General features: G+C 44.0%; 1 protein-coding gene across 5 annotated transcripts in view; it reads left to right on the forward strand.

The window, feature by feature from the left end:
* The first annotated feature begins 6,305 nt into the window (after nt 1-6,305).
* The window catches only part of arhgap21a (Rho GTPase activating protein 21a), a 105,909-nt gene continuing 84,790 nt past the window's right edge, over nt 6,306-27,424 (forward strand). The window contains exons 1-3 of one of the 5 annotated variants that reach the window (XM_036944123.2): nt 6,317-6,562; nt 6,715-6,766; nt 7,796-8,037. In XM_036944123.2, the coding sequence (XP_036800018.2) occupies nt 7,963-8,037 (75 nt within the window). In that variant the 5' untranslated portion in view covers nt 6,317-6,562; nt 6,715-6,766; nt 7,796-7,962. Of the gene's footprint in view, nt 6,767-7,795; nt 8,038-19,657; nt 20,592-27,424 lie in introns of those variants that run through there. The other 4 variants (XM_090199678.1, XM_090199680.1, XR_016486612.1 and 1 more) reach the window with 4 other exon arrangements.

A 27,424-nucleotide genomic window follows, 5' to 3' on the forward strand; every position in this document is an offset into this window, starting at 1 on the left:
TAAATCTAAAATTCCTTTCAGGGTTTCACCCATTTCATCCACTGACAGATCTGAAAGTGTCGTTAAACTCAAATCATCTGTCGTCAGCACTAATCATAACGAACACAATGGTCGGTTGGAGCTTGGAGACAGACAGCTGTATGATGGTGTGGTGTGGTGGAGACTAGAGAGCCAAATGGTTCTCTTTGCTACTCCAAGCCTGTGTTCCATGAGTCAGTGTGGGCGTCAGCTGGGCACTTGGATGAAAATGCCAGGACTCGCTTTCACCATCTGTCACCAGTTAGTTCTCCTCCTGTTCTGAGCCATTTAGTTATTTATTAGTCCACTCCCTTAGTTGTATGTTTGGCTGTTCGGTTCATACAATTATTATTTCCTTTAAACTTAGGTTTTTTATTTTTTTATATTTTTTTTTTACAATAATGAGGTTGTGACCTGTCTTATACTGTTGCATTGTGGGAAATTCTATCAGGCCTAACTTTGGAAAGTTGTTTACAGTAATAAGGCTGTTCCTCATGTCTGTAGGCTTTTCTGTTGGATGCTTTTAATCTCCAAACTAATGAATAGAGTACAAGATGTTCAAAGGAAAATCTGTGCTCCACCCGTGGTGTTGGTTTACAAGCCTCCCCATATTCTCCTGGGATGTGTATTTGTCTCTGGGTGACTAAAAGTCAATTGTGCATATCACTGGACTACACTTCCCAACATGCTTCACTTCACACAGCATGCACTTGGGGAGAGTTGTCATGTGGCCATGCACACTTGCCTCTTAATCACTTGAAAAACTAAACAGACATTACATAAACATATGCACCTGACCCACACATACATATACACACATCTAAGAAAAACATTGGCTTAATCTAGAATGAATTCCAGGCACTCAGCTGCTCTGTCATTAACACAGCATGATCGGCCAACTGAAAGAATGAGAGACCATACAGGCGGTGGACTCTCCGTTCACTGACTGTCACGTTACTTCTCTCAGGTACTTTAGGAGTCATTGACTTCATCCTTCAACCCCGTCCCCTTCAATCTCCTTTGTAATCCTCCATTTGCAGACCACCGTAGTTTGTGGTAGGATCGTTCACATACAGTTCAACTACTGAGTTCTGTGAGCATTGTGAATGCTGTAGGCCTATACTTTCAAACACACTCTGCCAAAAAAAAGTGTGCCATCAGACAATGAGGTATCTGCAGGGAAAGTTTCCAGCACTCTTTTAAAAAAAAAACGTATCCCCTTTTTTCTCCCCAATTTCGTGGCATCCAATTGGTAGTAGTTACAGTCTTGTCTCATCGCTGCAACACCCGTACCGACTCGGGAGAGGCGAAGGTCGAGAGCCATGCATCCTCCGAAACACGACCCAACCAAGCCGCACTGCTTCTTGACACAACACACATCCAACCCAGAAGCCAGCCGCACCAATGTGTCGGAGGAAACACTGTACACCTAGCGACCTGGTCAGCGTGCACTGCGCCCGGCCCGCCACAGAAGTCGCTAGTGCGCATTGAGACAAGGATATCCCTGCCGGCCAAACCCTCCCTAACCCGGACGACGCTGGGCCAATTGTGTGTCGCCACATGGACCTCCCGGTCGCGGAAGTTTCCAGCACTTGACTTCCCCATAATAAGGTTATCCCGGGTAAAACGTAATGGATCACCTGCAGTCAATGGCCCTCTCCCAGATGGGTGACCTGAATAATAATCCTGCAAACAGAGAAGTAAGATAGAAAGATGGAGGTGGAGAAGACTGATAAGAGTCCAGGTGGCAGGTTGTGTGATGGTGAGATTGGCTTACACACTCAGAAGACCCACCTATACATCCACAGCTCCTATTTAGCTTTTTTCCACTATACATCTGTGAAACACAGGCTTTGAGTGGGTCCTGAAATACAAACTGGACTCCAGCCTGATAAACACTCCTCTTTCACTAAGAGCATCAGTTATCCCAATTATCGTAGGTTGGGATTAGTAGGAGGCCACCCTTCCACTGAACTACAGGGCATTTTGTCTCGCCTGTGTATGTGTCATACAGAAGGATCAATGGCCACCATTGTGCTGTGACTCTATGTCCCTTATCGAACATCAGCACTTGGGGACATCGGTTAACTTACCCCCTGCGCTAAATGTCCCCCACGCCACCCTGGGAACCTGCAAGGCATTGTCTGTCACCTTGGAGCGGAATCCGGTGAGAGGGAGAGTGGACAAAGAGGCTGCCAGGGTTCTTATGCTGGGGCTTTGTAGTGCTCCGCTGAAGGAACAGAGGACAGGGCCGTGCAGTGAAAGTCGGCTACAGGTAGACTGGGAGAGCACAAAGAGAGCAACATGGGAATTGGGTCCTGTGAATGGTCACACATGTATGCGCTTGACATATGAAGCCTCTGAGTCGGTGTTTAAACAGAGCGGCATGGATTTGATTTCAGATTACCTGGACAACAGATTGAACGTGTTTACTCCCTAGCTTATTGTTTCTTTGTTCTACCTTTTGAGAGGTGTCAAAGTCATGTTTAGCCTAGGGTGGCAGGTAGCCTAGCATTTAAGAGTGTTGAGTAAGTAACTGAAAGGTCGCTGGTTTGAATCCCTGAGCTGACTAGGTGAAAAATCTGTTGATTCAGCAAGGCACTTAACCCTAATTGCTCCTATAAGTCGCTCTGGATAAGAGTGTCTGCTAAATGACTGGAATGTTAAATGACTAAAGGATGTTACACTTTGACAGACAGGTAAACACTGTATATGTCCTTTGATAGACACACACACTGTGGTTGTACTTTGTCTACTGTACATCGTGCTCCAAGTAGAGGTAGCTAGGGGGCTTCATTGATTGATTCCTGTTGGGTTTCATTCAATTGTGCAACTCCCAAGTGGTCACAGACGTCATTTCAATGTCGAGTTTTTATTTACGTTTGATCTATTTGTCAACTAATGAAAGGGTCAAAACCATTGAATTCTTTGGATTTAGGGTAAAAGTTAGGTTTTAAAAAATCCTGAAATTCCTTGATGTTGATGACTTGAGGCAAATCCAATCAGTTTTCCACGTTGATTCAACATCATCACATTGGATTGTTTGGTTGAAAGGTCGTGGAAACAAGGTTGATTCAACCAGTTTGTGCCCAGTGGGTCAGTTCCAACTCTACTTGTTCATCCTTAACATCAGCTCTTCCAATGCTTGTAGCAGTGTTTTTTTAAATGTATTTCACCTTTATTTAACCAGGTAGGCAAGTTGAGAACACGTTCTCGTTTACAATTGCGAGCTGGCCAAGATAAGGCAAAGCAGTTCGACACATACAACAACACAGAGTTACACATGGAGTAAAACAAACAAACAGTCAATAATACAGTAGAAAAATAAGTCTAAAAACAATGCGAGCAAATGAGGTGAGATAAGGGAGGTGAAGGCAAAAAAAGACCATGGTGGTGAAGTAAATACAATATAGCAAGTAAAACACTGGAATGGTAGATTTGCAGTAGAAGAATGTGCAAAGTAGAAATAGAAATAATGGGGTGCAAAGGAGCAAAATAAATAAATACAGTAGGGGAAGAGGTAGTTGTTTGGGCTAAATTATCAATGGGCAATGTACAGGTGGAGTAATCTGTGAGCTGCTCTGACACCTGGTGCTTAAAGCTAGTGAGGGAGATAAGTGTTTCCTATTTCAGAGATTTTTGTAGTTCGTTCCAGTCATCGGCAGCAGAGAACTGGAAGGAGAGGCGGCCAAAGGAGGAATTGGTTTTGGGGGTGACCAGAGAGATATACCTGCTGGAGCGCGTGCCACAGGTGGGTGCTGCTATGGTGACCAGCGAACTGAGATAAGGGGGGACTTTACCTAGCAGGGCCTTGTAGATGACCCGGAGCCAGTGGGTTTGGCGACGAGTATGAAGCGAGGGCCGGCCAACAAGAGCGTACAGGTCGCAGTGGTGGGTAGTAAATGGGGCTTTAGTGACAAAACGAATGGCACTGTGATAGACTGCATCCAATTTATTGAGTAGTGTATTGGTCGAGGATCGGTAGGATGGTCAGTTTTACAAGGGTATGTTTGGCAGCATGAGTGAAGGATGCTTTGTTGCGAAATATGAAGCCAGAAGTACACAGTGTTGCTGTCACCTACCTAAAGCCTTTTATTTTTCATTGATGAACAAACTCAATAAAACAGTATTTAGCCACCACACATAATGCAGTGTGTGGGATAAGGCAGAATTGTAAGCTTCGTGGGCTAATGCTGTTTTTATTGGCTGTCTAAACGCAGGAGATATTCATTTCAAGATTATATGTATCATATGTATTAGGCTCCCGAGTGGTGCAGCAATCTAAGGCACTACATTTCAGTCCTAGAGGCGTCATTACCGACACCCTGATTTGAATCCAGGCTGTATCACAACCAGCCGTGATTGGGAGTCCCATAGGGCGGCGCACAATTGGCCCAGTGTCGTCCGGGTTTGGCCGGTGTAGGCCGTCATTGTAAGTAATAATTTGTTCATAACTGACTTGCCTAGTTAAATAAAGGTTAAATAAAATAAAATCATCTACCTCCTCATATCCCTCTTCTTTGGGTAGAAACTAGGGTTATTTACAAGGCCTACTTCAGCACCTGATTCTGTTTCAACCTATAACAGGATAATAGGAAGCCGTGAAGCTATGCTAGCTGAGGTAATGCTACGTGTTCTTTAGAAGTGTGCCCTAGAAAACATCACTGTTTGTTTTTACTTTGTGAGATGGTAAATTCAGCGTTTTATTTCTGCATTGTAACTCAACATTTTATATCAGTCAAATGTCATTCCATATAACAAATTGAGAAATTGAATGCCATTTGTTGTTTGTGAGGGAAAAACACCAGTGTTTCTTCAGTAGTCATAGCAATTTCTCAGTCTACAAAATGTTGCTGTAAATCAACTTGGCTGCAGTAATTAAAGCTGCTACAGTATGCCCACAGTATAACTCTGTGATACCATTTTCACACTACTAAACCTATCATGAATGTCCCATACATAGTGTATTAATAAACAGCATACAAACTAATATGTTTTTGCTACCATAGTATGCAAACCCCTCAAAAAATAAAGCTCAAGCCTGCACTGTCTGGTTGAGGGTCCAGCGGCTCTTTAAACAATGGATTCTCTCTGAAGCTAGGGAGCCCTCAACACATAATGGGTCAAAAGAGTCCTCCTATTGTCCCACTTCTATTGTTCTGTTGGAGTGGACTGCAAACAGAACATTGTTCCCCTTTGTCTTTGTCTGGATCAGCTGTGGAGCCTTTTTCATGCATTATGGAGTCCCATGTGTCCGCCATGCCCTACATGTCACAATAATACAGTTAGGGATCCAGCCCGTGAATGGCAAGTGGCATATTACAACTCAAGGAACACGTTGGAACCATTCAAGAACTGAAGGAGGGGGAAATGTGTTAATGTGGCCCCTACTACGTGATCCTACGTGCATGCCTTCTGTTGAAAAACATCTAGCACTGTATTTTTTGGTATCTCACATTCTACTGGAATATTTAGACTAGCTGAGTATAGAAAAAAATGTATGGATCTTGCTCAAAGAGCTAATATTATCTATGACATGCCAAGGAAATACACTGAGATGTGGAAATAGGCCTATGGAAAAAGGTTCTGATAGCTTAGCATAATATGAACAGGGAAGGAGGTTCTGAAGATAAGATGTATTGTATTTTTCTTAACAGACTATGCAGGAAGCTATTTGTCAAAGAGCCAGAGGAGAACAGGAATTGCAGCTCAGCTATGCCCATCACGCCAAGGCCCTCCATTCAGCTGACACTCTTTTCTGACAAGAGTTGACTGTGCTCTGCGCTGCACTTTGACTCATTATGGATAGTAGGTTACTTACTATACACTGTACCAGACCCAAATGAAAGTGCTGAATACAAAGTTTTGGCATCCTCCAGGTTAATTCAATTGGGTTATGTGAAGCTGGCAAGACATAGTGTCACGTACTCTCTCTCTCTCTCTCTCTCTCTCTCTCTCTCTCTCTCTCTCACACACACACACACACACACACACACACACACACACACACCAAAGTTTTTAGCGGGCTTCCACAGCTCACCAAATTACCTTTAGATTGTTTAATTAGGCCTATAGGTCAAAGCCCTTGCATCAATGATCCTGTAAAAAGCCACTTGATTGACGTGTGTATTTAAAAAAAAACACCCTGATCAAACCTTTAGTGATGTGTCACTGAAGTGACCACTAATATTCCTGGACATTTTACGTAAGAACCTGTCCAGTTGGCTGGGTTTAAAAACACGATTTTAAACGTTGAATGTGATTGGATAATAGACCCGAGAGTGAGCAGAGGGGCGGTGTTTGTAGAAAATCGGAGATTCGTCCATCCTGCAACCTAGTCTGTTGCGCGCTGCCAACAGGGACCAAAAAGGAATACGACGAATTACTTTTTGTTTCAATTCTGTTATGAAATGTGGATGAAGAACCCTCTCGGATTTTATGAATTTTAATGAAGAACAACGCCGTGAAATGTCTCGCGTGGTCAAAATAGTAAATCTATTGTAATGGGCGTTTACCTTGTTTTTTAGCCTGATTTTCCTAACAGGTAGCTAGCCAGTGGTAACTACTCAAACGAAAATAGCCCGCTTGTTGTGGTCTTTGGTAATGGTAGTCAGCGAAAACACACTTGCATTTGACACATTGTCTATTGCTTTTGAATTACTTCTATGAGTAACAGTCATTTCTCTTCTTCTAAAGCGAGGACAATGTATAATTTTGTGTTACGGAGTTCTCCATGAATTTGTAACAGGTAGGTTGCTCATGCAGATGTACTGTCCTACCGACAGCTTCAGTTGCTGTTTGTTTGATACAAACTTGTGTTGTGATACAATGTTGTTTTTGTAAACGCACTCGCCGAAAGCGTTTCAATTTAGATCTGGACCGAATTATGTGGCTATTTTGCGACAACTATAAACCATAGTTCCATTGAACGTTCTCTGTGGTAGTTCGTTGTGTGGCTTTGGGCGCATGATGGCTGATATTTGCTCGTGCTTTCATTGGCAACCTATCCAGAAAACTCGTGCGTCAATCTTAGGCTACTGTGTGTATGCAATCCAGTCGTGTCTCTAAACAGAATAGTATTTTGATTAATATCAATTGTATTATGTATTATGCATATCTACACCTGACCATTTGGCATTGGACATCGGTCAAGCATTGCAACAAAGTAATAAAATAAATATTTAAAAAAACACCCTAAGCGACTTGGTCGTTATACCACATGCTTATCAAACGGCATGTAACCCAGCTGTCGACTGTCGTCAGTATCTCGATTTAGGTCAAACAAGTGGATACCACAATCATGCTACAATGACAACAACGCACTTCATTGCATCTGATGGCAACTGAGATCGGACCATGCAGGATTATGATAATCACAGTTCATTGTTTACAAGCAATAGTAGTGTAATACAGTACAAGTAGCCATCTCCTGCCGAAGTGCTCTCAACAGGATTGGATCCTGGACTGATGCGCAACTGAATGTGGAATACAAGAGCAATTACATTTGTTTATAGATGGCTTATATTGAATGTGTTATTGTGTTGGTCTTTCGTTGCATAATAACCAATGTGACAGAGTATATTTGACGGCCCATGGGTATCCCACCAGTGTGTAAACATTTGTGAATGTAGCCTAATAAACTTAAAAAAAAAAACTGAGACCAAGAAGCACAAGACCCAGTCATTCAAATGGCCTACTGGGGAGGTGCTTGTCTCGGATAGGGTGCATGTATTCATTTCATCATCTTTTAACTTTCTACTGTGTTTATTCCATGTAGAGTTTTACAATCAACGAAAATGAAGAGGGAGGACTGTGGTGTGGATTAGAACCCTTTCTGCTCCCACCGTGGCTGAACGGAGTAGCCTATCACTTGGTTTTGGATCTCTCCCCCTTTCTCAATGTGGGCTCCAAAGGACTTTTGCCTTGGTGGTTTGAAATGAAATAATGGCGACACGTTGGACTGATTCACCGCAAGACGATGAAGAGAATAAACCCGGAGACGTATCTCGAAGTTGTGAGGTAAGACTTTTCCCACATTTTAGGTGTGGTAAGGCTGAGAATGTGACAGTCCCCGTAAGCTTGCGGTGCAATCTCACATCAGACAAGTGCTTGTTTCTAATTGTGACAGTGGCGTGTCTTGCCCACCGTTAAATTTGCATAGACACAAATCCTAGGAATGCATTTTAATCACCAATGTAGTCTAGAGATAACAGCTGTCTATCACTGGGGTGTCAATCAACAAGCCCTTTGATTAGAGTTCCTGAACCAATTCAAAGGAGATGTTGTGCTCTTGAGGGCATCATTTCAGTGTGATCCTTTTTATCAACACTGGCACTGTGTTGCACTTGCTACACAATGATTTGTACTTGGTTCACGCTCACTAGTTATTGAAAGTTATGCCGGAAACAAGCACAATGCACACCATCTGTTGGAACAGCAACACATTTGAGACTATAGCATTTACCTCAGACCCACTGACTATAATAGGTCAGACTTGTAATGCTTTCATTGTTTTGTAACCCACAGAATGTTATTGTGATGCATGGAGGACTTGATGCCATGCTTGTTGTTAGTGATGTACAGGTAACTGCCAAAATAAAGCAAACACCACCATAAAGTGTATTTTTTTAATAGGGTGTTGGGCCACCACGAGCCAGAACAGCTTCAATGCACCGTGGCATAGATTCTACAAGTATCTGGAACTCATTCTTCCACAAGAAATTCCATTGGTGTTTTGTTGATGGTGGTGGAAAACACTGTCTCAGGCACTGCTCCAGAATCTCCCATAAGTGTTCAATTTGGTTGAGATCTGGCGACTTAGACGGCAATGGCATATGGTTGACATATTTTTCATTCTCATCAGACCATTCAGTGACCACTCTTGCCCTGTGTGGATGGGGACATTGTCATACTATGGGGGCGTAGCCATGGTAGCCAAAGCAATGTCCTGCCTATCATTTCTATACATGAGCGTGATGGGATTGCTTAATTAACTCAGGAACCACACCTGTGTGGAAGGGTCTGCTTTCAAAATACGTTGTATGCCTCATTTACTCAAGTGTTTCCGTATTTTGTTGGCAGTTACCTGTACATCAATAGGCCTATGTCTGGAATACAAGGTGGTGCCATCTGTTATTTCAGGCCAATAGGTACACTTGATGCTGACCGTCACCAACACTTGCTGAATGCTATTACAAAGACACTACGCGACACTGCTGTTTGATAATGATCCTCACTTTCATAAACCCATGACCTTTTGCACTGCTGTGAATCCCGGTGCAAAGTTTCTATGTACAAACTCCCACTGAGTGACTTAAGTGTTGGAGAGCAATGCGACGGCATTCACATCTGCCGGCGTGTGAGGTGACAGAGTTCGCTTCTCTTTTTTTTATGACCACTTTCCGAGTGCTTACGGCGTCCAAATAGAATTTCCATTTGCTGATCTAATCTTACTGTCCGTTTTCTGGCCAGCCCTATACCAAGCTAAGATAAATGCCACATTCTAGAACACATCTCTAACCTCATTCATCCCAAGCCCCCATGAGCACAGTGGCATCCACAGTTACATCATCTTCATCAGAGGCTGGCTGCATGTCATAACAGTATAGCAGCAGCATGTTTTGGATGCGAAATGGCAAAACCACTACTGCGTAATCCTCTTACCCAGTGCAGGAGTGTGTACTGTATGGATGTCAAATCGTTGGGAGCAGGGCAGGCAAGGAATGGATGGCAGGGGAGTGTTGGAAGGAAGGGGCGCCATGGAAAGGGAGAGTGAGGTGTGCAGGTGTGATCATTGGCGGTCGGTCAGAAGTTGTCTGAGGTAAGCTATTCTGAAGTCCCAAGTTCGAAGCGGTGCGGATCTCGAAGCTCAAAGCAGACAATAAAGCCCTATAATACATTAGGAAGCAAGCATGGAGGGGGAATAACACCTACAAAAAAACTACAGCATACTTGGTTCCATATTCTGGAAGGCTATGACTTTTATAGCCAGGCATGGATCTGTGAAGTAGCCTTGTGGTTTGGTTTTTACTCCCAGCAGTTGTTCCAGTCTAGTACCTCTCAAGCCACCTAAAGATTTCCTCTTCACCAAGTTAAACTATAACCACAGTTTCACAGCAGGTGATTCTGAATCTTTCAGCAGACATAAATTTAGCATCTATCATGTTTTTGTACAATGTCCTCTCTTTCTCGCATTCCCCCTCTTTCCCGGTACTTACTACTGTAAGCAAACATGTACTCACAGTCCCACTTCTTCCCTATTTCGTCGCTGTTTCACTTGTCTGTGACTTACTTTAACGCTATGCTGCTGGGTCATTCTATGGTAATGGAATTATGCTGAGACTCAAATGTTTCACTTTAATAAACCATACAGCTATGCAAAATGGCTACTTTGAACAGTTTACACAGTAAAAAAAAAACACATTTACTGGAAAACTGCAGATGGAAAGTTTGCTAACATAATTGCGGTAATTGTCCCACAGTTTTGTTTTGTAAAATGTGCAGTGGAAATTGTTAAAAGTAGTCATTGTGCATAGTTATACTGTTTGTTAAACATTGAAATACATAAATACAATACAGTTTTCGTTTGGTATACATTTTGAAAGTGAAAACATTTCAGTCTTATTGTCATTCCATTACCATGGAATTGCCTGTCTCAAACTTTGTTTTTGGATGATAAATGTCCACAATTGCAGCTGAGGGCTCTTAAAGACAGTGGTGGAAAAAGTACCCAATTGTCATACTTGAGTAAAAGTATACATATCCTAATAGAAAGTTATTCAAGTAAAAGTGAAAGTCACCCAGTAAAATAGTACTTGAGTAAAAGTATTTGGTTTTAAATATACATAAGTATATTTTAGCAATTACATGTACTTTTGATACTTAAGTATCAAAAGTAGAAGTAAAATTATAAATAATTTCAAATTCCATATGTTAAGCAAAGCAGACGGCACCGTTTTCTTGTTTTTAAAAGGTACGGATAGGCAGGGGCACGCTCAAACACTCAGACATTATTTACAAAAGATGCATTTCTGTTTAGTGAGTCAGCCAGCCTGTAGGGATGACCATGTGTTCTCTTGATAATTGCATCAATTTCACAGTTTCCCTGTCCTGCTACGCATTGAAAATATAAGGAGTACTTTGGGTTTCTCAGTAAAAAGTACAATATTTTCTTTAGGATTGTAATGAAGAAAAAGTTATAAATACCCAATAAAAACTAGTAGTACTTTAAAGTGTTTTTCCTTGAGTACTTTACACCACTGTTTAAAGACCCCAAAGATGACAATGCAGGACTGCTCTGCCCAAAGGCCTATGTCCCAGTCCACTATTTGAAAAATGACAGCGGTCAAAGGTGAGGTCCTCCAGAGGTTGATGTAGGATCCTGAAGAACAAATGCCCCTCTTATTTCACAATTTCTCCTTTCAAACATGGAGGTAGATGGAAATGCAAAGATGTAGCCACGTGTCAGCGCTGTGCTCTTTACGCCCGAAGCCCCCTTTTGTGAGCAATAATCAGCACCTGCGGCCTGGCATGTGGGAACTGGGCAGGTGCTACTCTGTACCTGCCAACACACACGCAGACACACACACTTCCATCCCTTGTCTCGTACCCGAGCGCCACTGCTTATGAAATCCCATTCCCTCGGGTCTAATGAGAGTTCAGGCCCCAGGCAACCAGGGCAGGATAGAGGCTGGGGGGGGGGGGGGGGTTGTAGTGGAGCTGCCTCTGTCCCATTCACTCCCATCCCCTTAATGAGGGAGATTTCAAGGCCTGTCTTCTCCTAACCCCCTCTCCCCGGCTGTGAGGAAAGTGACGGTAGCCACGCAGGGGTAATTTAGGCACAGCTGCTCACAGTCATTAGGAGAAAAACACTCCACATACACACCCCACTCCTCAACCCTCCCCCTGTATTCAGGGCTGGGTCCAGCATGACCAGCTGAGGCCTCTCTCCTCGTGAGTGTCTGGCTCTGGGGTTCATCCTGGGTGATCCTCTCTTACCACTCTCAACTAACCCAAACATGATGCTCAATCCACAATTAGAAGGACCTATGGTCCTGTTGCCTACCCTTTCATTCACATAATACTATGGCTGTTGAGCTGTTTGCTCAGAATTTGTGACGTATTGATCCGTTATAAAAGGATGTTAGTGAGGAAGGTCTGTCGCTGTCCCTCCCTAACCAACTACCTCTGACTATGATGGTTCAAACCATTTCATTGTGTTCGTGTTGATGCAGGGGTGTGCATTCCTGCACTAGGTCAGTGCCGGTTGTCATTGTACCCAACCTCCAATGGCTATCTGTGTTTCCTCTTTCCGACATGTATCGATCCATCCCCTGCTCAGAGAGAGAGAGAGGGAGGGAAAGAGGAGTAGCTGTGTTTTGAGTGCTGTTGATGCACTCCTCTTTCCACTAGACGTAGCCTCTCCCTCCCCTGTAAATCCTGCTCTTTTATCCCCGATGCATTTGTCTTTCACTCGCCCTCTATTCCGACATGTTTTTCTGTGACGCTATATTTAACCCCAGGGGGTTGAAGTAAAAAAATAAAAACATTATTTCCTTCCCTGACATTCTGCTTGAAGCCAGAATGCCAGTTTCCAGAAAGCGCTATTTTTAACAGTGAGTTTGATGTTCTGTGGTCAGTGCACTCCATGTGGACTGTAGTGTCCATGTGAATGCTGTCCGGTTTGGGTGGAAACTCGAAGTGAAAGACTTTCCCACAGTCTATCCCAACACCACAGTCCTCGTGTCAGACACATTTTCATGTAGTCCCAGTCTCAATTACGCCTTTTATGATCTCACTGTTACCATGAGCTGAAGTTTTTTTCGGGGGGGGGGGGTTGAGATTTAATCTCATCCTTAGTAAATATTTACTTTCATTTTGTTTTGTCATTTATCAATGCTTAAGTTAGAAATACAAATGAGCTGGAATTGTGGAGATTTGATGCCCCCCCCCCGTACAAGAAACACACACCCTGTCTTGGGGGATTTACCAGGAGTGTCCTTTCTAAGGGCTTTCCCTGTATGCAAACACCAAGATTGGCCCTCAGCCTGTTATTGTCACGACTGTGAGTGTGTGTTCAATGTGTTTTTGGGCATTCCCTATCTGGGTCAAGCCTGCCATCAATTGCCCCTTTTTTTTTTTTTTTTCCTGGAAGAGACAATAGGAAGCTCTGACATGTGTGGCCTCGTTGGACTGAAGGTCACCTATTCATAGCTACTTTGCCGTGGTGTGTGTTTCATTTGGGCACACCTACTCATTCCAGGGTTTTTCTTTATTTTTACTGTTTTCTACATAGTTTTGATGTCTTCAGTATTATTCTACTACGAAATAACACATATGGAATAATGTAGTAACCAAAAAAGTGTTAAACAAATCAAAATATATTTTACATTTTGAGAGTCTTCAAAGTAGCCACCCTTTGCCTTGATGACAGCTTTGCACACTCTCGGCATTCTCTCAACCAGCTTCACTTGGAAGGCTTTTCCAACAGTCAAAGGTGTTCCCATATATGCTGAGCACTTGTTGGCTGATTTCCCTTCACTCTGTGGTCAAACTCTTAACCAAACCATCTCATCTGGGTTGATGTCAGGTGATTGTGGAGACCAGGTCATCTGATGCAGCACTCATCACTCTCCTTCTTGGTCAAATAACCCTTACACAGGACAATGCTGGGTCATTGTCCTGTTGAAAAACAAATGATGATCTCACTAAGCGCAAACCAGATGGGATGGCGTATCGCTGCAGAATGCTGTGGTAGCCATGCTAGTTAAGTGTGCCTTGAATTCTAAATAAATAACCGACAGTGTCACCAGCAAAGCACAATCACAACACGTCCATGCTTCACGTGGGAAATACACACGCAGAGATCATCCGTTAACCAACTCTGCGTCTCACAAAGACACGGCAGTTGGAACCAAAAATCTCAAATTTGGACTCATCGGACCAAAGGACAGATTTCCACCGGTCTAATGTCCATTGCTCGTGTCTCTTCTTATTAATGGTGTCCTTTAGTATTGGTTTCTTTGCAGCAATTTGACCACGAAGGCCTGATTCACGCAGTCTCCTCTGAACAGTTGATGTTGAACTCTGTGAAACATTTATTTGGGCTACATTTTGTGGCTGGTAATTCTAATGAATTTATCATCTGTAGCAGAGGTAACTCTGCTCTTCCATTCCTGTGGCAGTCCTCATGAGAGCCAGTTTCATCATGGCACTTGATTGTTTTTGCAACTGCTCTTGAAATGTTCTGTATTGACTGACCTTCATGTCTTTAAAGTAATGATGGACTGTCGTTTCTCTTTGCTTATTTGAGCTGTTCTTGCCATAATATGGACCTACACTTTTACCAAATAGGGCTATCTTCTGTGTACCACCCCTAAATTGTCACAACACAAGGAAAGAAGGCACACCTGTTATTTGAAATGCATTCCAGGTGACTACCTCATGAAGCTAGTTGAGAGAATGCCAAGAGTGTGCAACGCTTTCTTTGAGGCAAAGGGTGGCTACTTTGAAGAATCTCAAATGTAAAACATATTTTGATTTTTAAAACCTTTAAAAATGTGTTTTATTCCATATGTGTTATTTCATAGTTCTGATTTCTTCACTATTATTCAACAATGTAGTAAAAATAAAGGGAAAAAACCCTTGAATGAGTAGGTGTGTCCAAACTTTTGACTGGTACTGTATGTGTGGTCGTTACCTACCACGCGTTGACCCCATTTTTTCTTTGCGTTGATCCCATCTTTTCTTCTGGTCGAGGGATGAAGTCCCCTCACGGCTTGGCCCTGCTGGATGTTATATCTCTCTCTCTCTCTCAAACTGGCTATGAGCTGAATGCCATTATGGCACTGGAGAGAGGGACGGATGGATGAAGAGGGGAGGGGGTCAGGAAGAAGAGAGATTAGCTGGTGGAAAACATGCCAGCCCTTTTCTTTCTCTCTTCCCCCCCCCCCCCCCCCCCCCCCCCCTCTGTACTCCAACTGGCTCACTGTCACAGCTTCTTCTGCCTGGATGCCCCCGTCCTTCTGGAAGATAAAGGGACGGTGTAGAAAGAAGTGGAGGAGGGGAAAGACAGGCAGACAGACACTGCAGCACCAGTCTAATGCTCACTGAAGCCGAGGTGGTGTCCATTACATATGCCCAAGGCGTCTATGCTGCCTCTGTCTTTCTGTTTCTCAAGACACGCCACACTGATGCTGATATGTAGTAGTATGAAGTACAAGGACGCAACTTCGCCCACCTTACATTGCGGTCGTACTCTCTCCGTTTCTCCTTTTTTTTTCCTTTTTTCATTTGTTTCCCTCTAGTTTTTATTCATCAAGTCACAGATAAACACTGTCGGTGCGGATGGATGAATGTGCGTACAGAGGGATGGGCATTGTCATGCCAAATAGTGACCGGCTGCCAACTCCTGCTATGAGCCTGATCAGCCATCCTGTCAACCCCCCCCCCCCCCCCCCCTCTTTCTCTCTGTCTCACTCCTTCACGATACAGATGCTAAAAGTTTAGTCTCTTTCAATGCCTTTTGACGGCCGCTGACTAACACTTATCTCCCTCCATAACAGAAATTGCCTTGGAAATATGGTTTCTTTGATGTACAACTGCGTCATCTTCCAGCTACTCTTCAGCTGATAGGCTACATGCAGTTATTATACCAAACCGATTCCCATAAAGACAAATTATGCTCAATTATTGGCAGTGGCATCTAAACCTTTGATGTGCGTAGATCTCAGACCACAAATCTAATGGGGAGAAGTTGCCTGTCCTTTTCGTTTCCTTACCAGTAATTTCCTGCATACCAGCTTTTCTCCTGACTTGCAAATCTACCTCCAAAAGCACTTTCACTTCTTTTCCTGTGTGTTTTTCAATGAGAGCTTACGTAAGGTTGTTATCGGGGTCATATCTTGAGCTCTGGTGTTAGTAGGGGCTTTGAGGTTCTTGGCAGGAAACCACATTATTTCCTGTCGGCGTCAGTACTGAAAATCAGCAAGGGCACCCTGATGAATGAATGATTTCATGAATGAACGGCAGAATGAGGGAACGGTAGAGAAAATGTAGTTCTTATTCTAATGTCGGAGGCCGATGTTTGGTGTTTTTGTACAATATCCTTTGGCCAATGTATTGGGAAATCTTAGAAACCGAGACCTGTAGTTGACCTGACACCAAAGCCCACTCACTGTATGTCGGTTCACAGTTCAGTTCACCTAGATTAAGCTATTTGGAGTAGGTGTAGTTTAGACTGTGATACAATACCATGTCTCTGTCCCTCCATGGCACATGCATGCGCTGTGTGTCGTTCAGAGCAGCAGGGCCTGTGCGTTGGGCATTGATTTTGTGTGTGTGTGGGGGGACGAGCGATGGAACTGCACGTCTGCACCACACGATCCATAACTCAGGATTGATTGGATTATATTGGTGGGGAACGGGGTGATGGTGCTCTGGACCAGCCTATTCCTGGTAGTGGGAGGATGGGATGGGGGGGGGTGCACAGCCACGTTTCAGCAGAACGTTACAACAGCATGTTGTTCAGCTGCTATTTATAGGCAGAGGCTCACACGTGGTATTTTCCAAATTCTTTGTTGTTGTTTGCCCTTTTCATCTCTCCTCTTTCCAGATGTTTTGGACACATTATGTATGAGAGTGACAGATTTGTCTGGATTAGCTTAGTCCCCATCATGCCTTCCACAGCCTTTGTCATCTTTGATCTTTTGCATTAGCTACATTGACGAAACGGCAGCTTTTCATTGGTCACACCACATTTGAGATTTTGCCAGTTAGCCTAATGGCTATTTTGAAGGGTTATGCTCATAGGGAGCAGAGCAGTCATTTCCGAAGTCAGTCATGGGTTGTGATTATGTACCTGGGGGAGAGTGCGGTGGTTACAGGGGCCAATGGCTATGAATCCTCCCACTTTGTTGATGCGATGCCGTGGATGGGGCCCCGAGTGGGTCATCCAGTCTAGACATGGTGAGTGGCCAGAGTGACCTGCCTGACACCAGTGTGTTTTGTAGCCTTCTGACCCACAGTGGTCCCCTGAACGTGCTACTGCCTACACTGTCAGACACCTCTGATATATGTTGATCCCCAAACCTATTCCTCTGTCACCTACATCCATTCCACACAGAGTTATCACAATAACTAACAATAGAAAGATGGGTTAGGGTTTCATAAGCTGATTCCAGCCTTAACATGCTAGATACACTCCTGAGCATTCTTTCTTTCACATAGGTCTAAAGTCTGCACCAATGGGGCTAGAGGTATAGCTTGGCAGTGTTAGTATGTGTTGGTTTTAGCTATCCCTATGCACACAGGCTATTGGATTGTTGCGCTTTTCCCTTCAGGCAGTGGCAAGCTGACATCCTGTGGTTCTCTAATTTATTGTGTGCGTGCGTGTGTTTTTTGTGTGTAGTAAGGTAGTATAAAAAATGCATGAAGGCCCTGTAGCCCTCTACTCAATATCATTGCCTGCCACTGTTAGGCTGGCAATTAGTCATGGCCTCGGTAATTTCGGTTCTGATGTGAGCATCACAGGTTTCAGTGATGAAACTGTTAATGTCACAAAATAATAACCCTCTGGATATGATAGAACATCAAGGGTTCCAGCAGCACTCAACTCTGCATATTCACCCTTCAATAATCCAGTGCTCTCATATTCTTTTAGCTAATCCAGTCTCTTGGGTTTTATTGGTTTTGTTTTTGAGATACTGAGTAGAGGTCGACCGATTTTAATCGGAATGGCCGATTTTAATTAGGGCCGATTTTTCAAGTTTTCATAACAATCTGCATTTTTTGACACCGATCATGGCTGATCTCATTGCACTCCACGAGGAGACTGCGTGGCAGGCTGACTACCTGTTATGCGAGTGCAGCAAGGAGCCAAGGTAAGGTGCTAGCTAGCATTTGGCTAGGTCGCAATTGTAAATGAGAACTTGTTCTCAACTTGCCTACCTGGTTAAATAAAGGTGAAATAAAAAAAATAAAAAATACATGTAATTTATTTAAAACTAGGTCAATTGTGTCACTTCTCTTGCAACAGAGTCGGGGTATATACAGCAGTTTGGGCCACCTGGCTCACATTGCGAACTGTGAAGACTATTTCTTCCTAACAAAGACAGCCAACTTCGCCAAACGGGGGATGATTTAACAAAAGCGCATTTGCAAAAAAAAAAAAGCATCGTTGCACGAATGTACCTAACCATAAACATCAATGCCTTTCTTAAAATCAATACACAAGTATATATTTTTTAAACCTGCATATTTAGTTAAAAGAAAGTCAGGGAATATGCAACAGTTTGGGCCGCCTGGCTCGTTGCAAACTAATTTGCCAGAATTTTATGTAATTATGACATAACATTGAAGGTTGTGCAATGTAACAGGAATATTTAGACTAACGGATGCCACCCGTTAGATAAAATATGGAACGGTTCTGTATTTCACTGAAAGAATAAACATTTTATTTTTACAATTTTTGTTTCCGGATTTGACCATATTAATGACCTAATACTGTGTAGTATTTCTGTGTTATGTTATAATTATGTCTATGATTTGGTATTGGTCAGAGCAGTCTAACTTGAGCGGTGGTAGGCATCAGCAGGCTCGTAAGCATTCATTCAAACAGCACTTTACCGCGTCTGCCAGCAGCTCTTCGCAATGCTTCAAGCATTGCACTGTTTATGACTTCAAGCCTATCAACTCCTGGGATTAGGCTGGTGCAACCGATGTGAAATGGCTAGCTAGTTAGTGGGGTGCGCGCTAATAGCGTTTCAAATGTCACTCGCTCTGAGACTTGGAGTAGTTGTTCCCCTAGTTGTTCCCCTTGCAGCGTGATGGGTAACGATGCTTCGAAGGTGGCTGTTGTCGATGTGCTCCTGGTTCGAGCCCAGGGAGGGGCGAGGAGAGGGACGGAAGCTATACGGTTACACTAGCAATAAAGTGCCTATAAGAACATCCAATAGTCAAAAGTATATGAAATACAAATGGGATAGAGAGAGAGAGTCCTATAATTCCTATGATAACCTCAACCTAAAACTTCTTACCTGGGAATATTGAAGACTCATGAAAGCTGGTGGTTCCTTTTAACATATGTTCTCATGCGCATGTTCTGAGCAAGGAACTTAAACGTTAGCTTTTTTACATGGCACATATTGCACTTTTACTTTCTTCTCCAACACTTTGTTTTTGCATTATTTAAACCAAATTGAACATGTTTAATTATTTATTTGAGGCTAAATTGATTTGATGTATTATATTAGGTTAAAATAGGGTTCATTCAGTATTGTTGTAATTGTCATTTTACAAATAAATAAATACATTTTAAAAAAATCGTCAGATTAATCAGTATCGGCTTTTTTTGGTCCTCCAATAATCGGTATCGGCGTTGAAAAATCATGATCGATCGACCTCTGATACTGAGATAAGACTGTTAAGAAAAGCCGGGTTTGACTGGATGTTTATTTTTTACTCGGGCGAGAAACTTTGGACGTGCTCCGTCTGTTTTGAGGGTGGGGCTGCGTCACTCCTTTCTCTTGCTCTCATCCAGGGAGTATTCCTCCTGTGAAGAAAATAGATTTATGCTAAAATTAGTAAATAAATATATAAAGGAAGGAAGCCGGTGAGAGTACCCGCATTGCCTGCAAACTGCAGAGTCACTCAGGACTCCTCTGTGGAGGCAGATGCACTGCAGAATCCTCTCCGTCTCACTCAAGACGACACAGCTAGGAGCTTCTTAAGACTACCATCTTTCATAATGACTTTTACATTTGACAGTATAGGTGAGTGGGCACAGTTGCAGTGACTCTTACCTGTTCTCGTCTTGCTGGAGTAGAGTTGGTTTCAGGACTGTCAGCAGCGGGGGGAGGTAGAGGACTTGTGCCTTTTGTCCTAGTCGGTTTGGTGCCCCTCTGACGCAGCACCCCTTCCGATCGGTGCAAGCTATCACAGCTCCTCCGACTGCCTGGCACGGCTGCAGACACCGGCACCGAGAGTCACAGCACAGCCTGCTGAGAAGACTGTCAAGAGGGGAGAGAGAATCTGCCTCCCAGGACTCTGCAGGTGTAGCTCCCAATTCTGTCACTCGTAGGTAACCATGGAAACTCCTGTCCATCAATTTAGAATTGGACCGTAACCAAGGAGTGTTGATGTCTCTCTTGTCACGGCAACAGACACCAAAGTCTCTGAGGATCTCCTGCATCCCATCTTTTTTTGTGGTGTATTTATGTGTTCACTGGTCCTGCAGTGTACTAATGTATGTATTATTAAGATAGTGTTAATGAGCTTTGAAGGGGATGCCCACATCTGACAAAATGCCCGCTGGACGCACAGATGGGCATAGGGATGCTGCCGCCTCCTGACGACGTGTTGTCCACCCTGTCCATACCTCCTTCTCTGCCAGGACACCGGAGTACGATTGGTAACAGCCAGGGTTGGGGGACACACAGTTGACACTGACAGGCAGCCCTGGGGCAGTGCCCCCCGCCTCCCCGTAGCTAATCATGGCTCACCTCAAGGTGCTGGACTGCGTGATGAACAACAACTGGAGCGCTCTCTGTGACCTGTACTGCGCCTGGAGCCATCAGGTCGGTCCTAACTCTCTCCGCTAGCTCCTTCCTTAGATGTTCTGTGAAGTTGACAACGTGGCATAGAGACGTTACTTCTTCATTGAGAAAGCAGCTTTGATGCAGTGTGGCATGGTTTATACCCCCTTTCTCCTCGCAGCTTCACTCTCATGTCCCTTCTCAGCCCCTCTCCTCTACTGGTGTCTAAGAAAGGCACCCCTGACACCTTGCATATTTCTAGCTCTATTCGCTACTCCAGCGTGGCACAGGAACCAGTAAACCGGTGTCATGGTGATCTCTGGACCGTTACCCTGTACTGTAGCGCTGCATAGTTAAAGTTACATTGAGTTGTGCAGTATTTATGTGTGACGTCTGTTTTTATTTTGGGAGCAGCACTGCAGACTACAGTACTTCCTCTCTGTGCAACGTGTGTGTGTGCACGTGCATGCTTGATCTGCTGTAGGCTATTTACTGTAGTGCTGTCTGTGGACTTGTGTGTGCGCATTTGTCTCGTGTTCAATTGGGCACTCTTCTGTGGCAGGCTACTTCAATCTTCTCACTGCAAAAGCAACACTGTACTTATTGTTCCCCAAATTATTTTTTTGCGCCTTCTCCCGTGTGGAGTGACAGCAGGGTTGCTCTCTCTCGCCCCGTCCGCTAATTTAATTTTAGCCGCACTGAAAGTTGTTTGTGTCCCACGCCGAACTGACAGCCCTCTATTTGCTGTGTGGTGCTGCTGGCTACGGCCTTTGAAAACGGCCTTTGTGTACCGGCTGCACCAAGGCTTCATGAAATATTCAGTCAGACACCTGGCCATGAAGGGAGCAGATAGAGAAGCTCCATCCCCATCTTATCACTCCACTAACCCTCACTCTTAGTCCCTTCAAAGACCAAGAAATAATGCGTAACAATATAACGTTGATCTGTGTGTTACAAAAGGCAAATATCCCCTGTGTGGTATTTCAATATGTTGGCCACTTAAAAGAAGATTAGTCACAAACTCCGGCTTTGAACTTGTCCTTTTCTTTCTTTCTTTCTTTCTTTCTTTCTTTGCCGGACGGCCAGACAACGTTCCAGTGTACAGTGGGGTTCAATAGAGTGATTCCTTTCATCCTCTTTTTAATGCAGGTTTTCTGTGCCCTCGCTCGGCTCCCTTCCTGCTAGATGGGGATTAGGCTGCTCCGTGTTTGTATGGGGCCCTGCTTCTTTTGTTGAATATTCAAGACCACACTGCAAAACCAAAACTTGGAATATCTCATCGGAGATCAAGTTCCAAGGGGAGACGACTCTTTTCATCAGCCGACAACACAGTGAAATACAACAGAGACATTTGCCTTTGTCCATCTGCACGTGTATGCCTTCTTTCACCTTAGTTAACACAGTGCGCAGGGTTAAACAGCATTGTGGGAGTGTGTGTATGTGTGTGTCAAGGGGCACCTTGTCACAGCCCTGCTCTGTCAAACCTCTGATCTCTGATATAGGAGGTGGATTAATAATTCATAGTGGGCCCAGCAGTGAGCAGCCCAATTAGCTTCCGTTGCATCTGGGGGGGCCCTGGGGAGCAGAATTGGCCCACCTGCTCTCTGTCTCGTGTGTGTGTGTGTGTGTGTGTGTGTGCGAGCGAGGGATGAGTGTGTATGCGATGGGCTGGGTCTTTGTCTGGACCTCTCTGGAGGATATTCCTCACGCTACCTACACCCCCCCCCCCCCCCCCCCCCAGGGCCACACCCTCACTGGAGGGAGCGGAAGATGATGCCCTCCGGTGCAAATAGATGGGGAGAAATTTACAAACAAAGGAAAGTGAAAGCAATACAACAGACCAGGCGGGATTCTAGTCAACATGACAAACTAGGATAACAATCCAAACAACCAACCTGGGGGGAGACTCCTCCCACTCTGTTGGTGAGCTCACATTTGGCTCTATGACTGTGCAGCCCCTGACACTGGGCCTATCCTGTGATTTTAAACTGGCCTGGCCCTCTCTCTCCCTTCTCTTTGTGGAGAGGAATTCCAGGCCGCTGGCCTGCACAATCGCCCGCCAATTAGCATATGAATGCTGCTTAGGGGAAGTGAGCGCAAGGGTGGGAGGAGGGGAGGGGGGGGAGTCCAAAAAAGTTCCAAATCGGTTGCAACACACTGAACAGACACTTGCCGTGTCAGAATACCCATACTTGCGCCCTAAATAGTAGGCCGTTTGAGTATGTGGGGGTGGGGTGAAAGAGTTTAATAGTATGCCACGTTTTGAAAATGTAGTATACTTTAAATGCCTGGATGTCATACTGATTTTGACTTTGACAACAGCTGATCAAGTAGGTATGGGGATGTGCTTCCCGAAATTAACGAATAACAGGAAGCAATGCAATCGATCATGACCCCATTATCAGTATTCAAAAATATATTTTTTGTAGTAGGTACATTTTTGAAAATCGAGTGGTTTAAATACCAGAATGTTATGCTCATCTCAGCATTTCATCTCGTAGAATTCGATGCACACTTTCCACAGTGCACTGGATGAGGTGGGCTGCGAGTGATAGGCCCTAGTTCTTTCAAGTAGCTAAACATCACAACTAGGCTACTTAATTGGGAACATGTCAAATAGCAACACTTTTCCGTTGGTGTTCAAATGTAGGCTTAGTAGTTTTTGTTCTCAAAATTATCATGAGTATTACATCGTAGGCTACATCTTTAAAGACAAGTATTTTATTTATGGGGGGGTTGGGGGGTTGTTCTCATGTGTTTCTTGTTCTCTGGACCTTCATCGGAGCTTTTAAAATAAAATAAATTAATAAATAATAATAATAAAATAAAAACTAAACCATCTTTTGATTTCTTTTTTATTTTATTTTTTAAATTTTACTCCTTTTTCTCCCCAATTTCGTGGTATCCAATTGTTGTAGTAGCTACTATCTTGTCTCATCGCTACAACTCCCGTACGGGCTCGGGAGAGACGAAGGTTGAAAGTCATGCGTCCTCCGATACACAACCCAACCAAGCCGCACTGCTTCTTAACACAGCACGCATCCAACCCGGAAGCCAGCCGCACCAATGAGCCGGAGGAAACACCGTGCACCTGGCCACCTTGGTTAGCGCACACTGCGCCCAGCCCACCACAGGAGTCGCTGGTGCGCGATGAGACCCCTACCGACCAAGCCCTCCCTAACCCGGGCGACGCTAGGCCAATTGTGCGTCGCCCCACGGACCTCCCGGTCGCGGCCGGTTACGACAGAGCCTGGGCGCGAACCCAGGGACTCTGATGGCACAGCTGGCGCTGCAGTACAGCGCCCTTAACCCGGGAGGCCCCATCTTTTGATTTCTGAACGTGTCTGCACCAGGGACTCGGAAAGTGGCTGCGTGATTGCTGTCATGCTTATCAGGCCTTTTGATTTGAGCAAATGGATTGTTTTAGTTTTGAAGGCTAGGCTACGTATTTTATTTTATTTTATTTATTTATGGATCAAAACGTAGCACTCATTCTGATGTTGTTCCCAATGATCAGTGCATTAGTTTGTTGCTGTCCAACGGTTCTGAATTTGCGACGCAACCGACTGTCCATGTTTTTGTGTGCAATAGGCTTTGATTTGAACATTTGAAAATGTTTGTGTGTACAAGACTTATTTTATTTATACAGTCCCAGTCAAAAGTTTGGATACACCTACTCATTCGAGGGTTTCACTTTATTTTTTACTATTTTATATATTGTAGAATAATAGTGAAGACATCAAAACTATGAAATAACACAATTGAATTCATGTAGTAACCAAAAAAGTGTTCAACAAATAAAAAATGTATTTTATATTTGAGATTCTTCAAAGTAGCCACCCTTTGCCTTGATGACAGCTTTGCACACTCTTGGCATTCTCAACTAGCTTCATGAGGTAGTCACCTGGAATGCATTTCAATTAACAGGTGTGCCTTCTTTCCTTAATCAGTTTGAGCCAATCAGTTATGTTGTGCCAAGGTAGGGGTGGTATACAGAAGATAGCCCTATTTGGTAAAAGACCAAGTCCATATTATGGCAGGAACAGCTCAAATAAGCAAAGAGAAACAACAGTCCATTACTTTAAGACATGACTGTCAGTCATTACGGAAAATGTCAAGAACTTTGAAAGTTTCTTCAAGTGCAGTCGCAAAAACCATCAAGCGCTATGATGAAACTGGCTCTCATGAGGACCGCCACAGGAAAAGAAGACCCAGAGTTACTTCTGCTGCAGAGGATAAGTTCATTAGAGTAAACTGTACCTCAGATTACAGCCCAAATAAATTATTCACAGAGTTCAAGAAGACTGCGTGAATCAGGCCTTCATGGTCGAATTGCTGCAAAGAAACCACTACTAAAGGCCAACAAACATGAGCAATGGACTTTTGACCGGTGGAAATCTGTACTTTAGTCTGATTAGTCCAAATTTGAGATTTTTGGTTCCAACGGATTATCTCCGGATGTGTGGTTCCCACTGTGAAGCATGAAGGAGGTGTAGGTGTGCTTTGCTGGTGACACTGTTGATTTATTTAGAATTCAAGGCACACTTAACCAGCATGGCTACTACAGTGAAGGAAAAGTAGCCAACAAGTGCTCAGCATATGTGGGAACTCCTTCGACTGTTGGAAAAGCATTCCAGGTGAAGCTGGTTGAGAGAGTGCCAAGAGTGTGCAAAGCTGTCAAGACATGGTGGCTACTTTGAAGCATCTCAAATATAAAATACGTTTTAATTGAACACTTTTTTTTGGTTACTACATGATTCCATATGTGCTATTTCATAGTTTTTATGTCTTCTATTATTCTGCAGTGTAGAAATAAAAATAAAGAAAAACCCTTGAATGAGTAGGTGTGTTAACTTTTGACTGGTACTGTATGTTACAGCACTTTGGTTTCGGTAATAAATATGTTGAGATAGAAACAGATCATTTGGTTCCATCTTTAGTCATTTTTAAATAGGATAGATGGGCTTATGTGGGTCCCTGTTTAGGTCGAATGTGATTGCCGACTATCAGGCTGTGTCATACTGCTTGCTAAACGGTACGTGACGATGAGTACATACTATGTAGTACGCTAGTATGGGTATTCAGACATGGCCACTGGCTTCTTCAGCCCTGGGCCAGGCAAATTGCCCATGTTCCATCATCAACAACAACACATTGTTGCACATGGGACATAATCAATTGTGAAATGATTGATTTGTTGAGAACCTTGTTGACTAGATCCTGAATGAGTACCTGCTTGGAAACCCAACAGACACTGACTGTAGCCTGCTTTGACTTGCTGTGTCAGTGGTAGAGGTTTGAATCGAGTATGTGTGTGCGCGCCACAGAGTAGCTCCTGTTTTGTGTGTTTGCACGGTGTGTGTGAATGATTTAAAAGCAGTTTACCCAAGCGTATAACTGTTGTGATACCCCCTGCTGTGCGGCTGAGCTTTGCGTTTACCAGACAGGTGCATGTCTGTGTTTTTAAAGCACAATGAAACAAATAATTCTGGTTGAAAGAGAAGGCACCTGAGCTCCAAACACATTTCTGATCTCTGTGAATGGGAGGCCCTTTAACTGTTCTGTATCTAAGGGCTCCACATTTAAAGACAATGCAGTGTTTGAAGTATTAAGGATACTTCAAATGAAATATTACATTGAGCATTGCCAGGGCACTCACGATACTATCACGATTCTATATGGATTGGGATACTGCAATTGGAGAAGAAAAAAAAAAAAAATATATATATATATATATATATATATATATATACACTGCTCAAAAAAATAAAGGGAACACTTAAACAACACAATGTAACTCCAAGTCAATCACACTTCTGTGAAATCAAACTGTCCACTTAGGAAGCAACACTGATTGACAATAAATTTCACATGTTGTTGTGCAAATGGAATAGACAACAGGTGGAAATTATAGGCAATTAGCAAGACACCCCCAATAAAGGAGTGGTTCTGCAGGTGGGGACCACAGACCACTTCTCAGTTCCTATGCTTCCTGGCTGATGTTTTGGTCACTTTTGAATGCTGGCGGTGCTTTCCCTCTAGTGGTAGCATGAGACGGAGTCTACAACCCACACAAGTGGCTCAGGTAGTGTAGCTCATCCAGGATGGCACATCAATGCGAGCTGTGGCAAGAAGGTTTGCTGTGTCTGTCAGCGTAGTGTCCAGAGCATGGAGGTGCTACCAGGAGACAGGCCAGTACATCAGGAGACGTGGAGGAGCCTGTAGGAGGGCAACAACCCAGCAGCAGGACTGCTACCTCCGCCTTTGTGCAAGGAGGAGCAGGAGGAGCACTGCCAGAGCCCTGCAAAATGACCTCCAGCAGGCTACAAATGTGGATGTGTCTGCTCAAACAGTCAGAAACAGACTCCATGAGGGTGGTATGAGGGCCCGACGTCCACAGGTGGGGGTTGTGCTTACAGCCCAACACCGTGCAGGACGTTTGGCATTTGCCAGAGAACACCAAGATTGGCAAATTCGCCACTGGCGCCCTGTGCTCTTCACAGATGAAAGCAGGTTCACACTGAGCACATGTGACCGACGTGACAGAGTCTGGAGACGCCGTGGAGAACGTTCTGCTGCCTGCAACATCCTCCAGCATGACCGGTTTGGCGGTGGGTCAGTCATGGTGTGGAGTGGCATTTCTTTGGGGGGCCGCACAGCCCTCCATGTGCTCGCCAGAGGTAGCCTGACTGCCATTAGGTACCGAGATGAGATCCTCAGACCCCTTGTGAGACCATATGCTGGTGCGGTTGGCCTTGGATTCCTCCTAATGCAAGACAATGCTAGACCTCGTGGCTGGAGTGTGTCAGCAGTTCCTGCAAGAGGAAGGCATTGATGCTATGGACTGGCCCACCCGTTCCCCAGACCTGAATCTA

Source organism: Oncorhynchus mykiss, chromosome 15 (genome assembly GCF_057628025.1).
Source record: "Oncorhynchus mykiss isolate SJ-2025 chromosome 15, ASM5762802v1, whole genome shotgun sequence".
In the NCBI taxonomy this organism is placed as follows: Eukaryota; Metazoa; Chordata; class Actinopteri; order Salmoniformes; family Salmonidae; genus Oncorhynchus; species Oncorhynchus mykiss.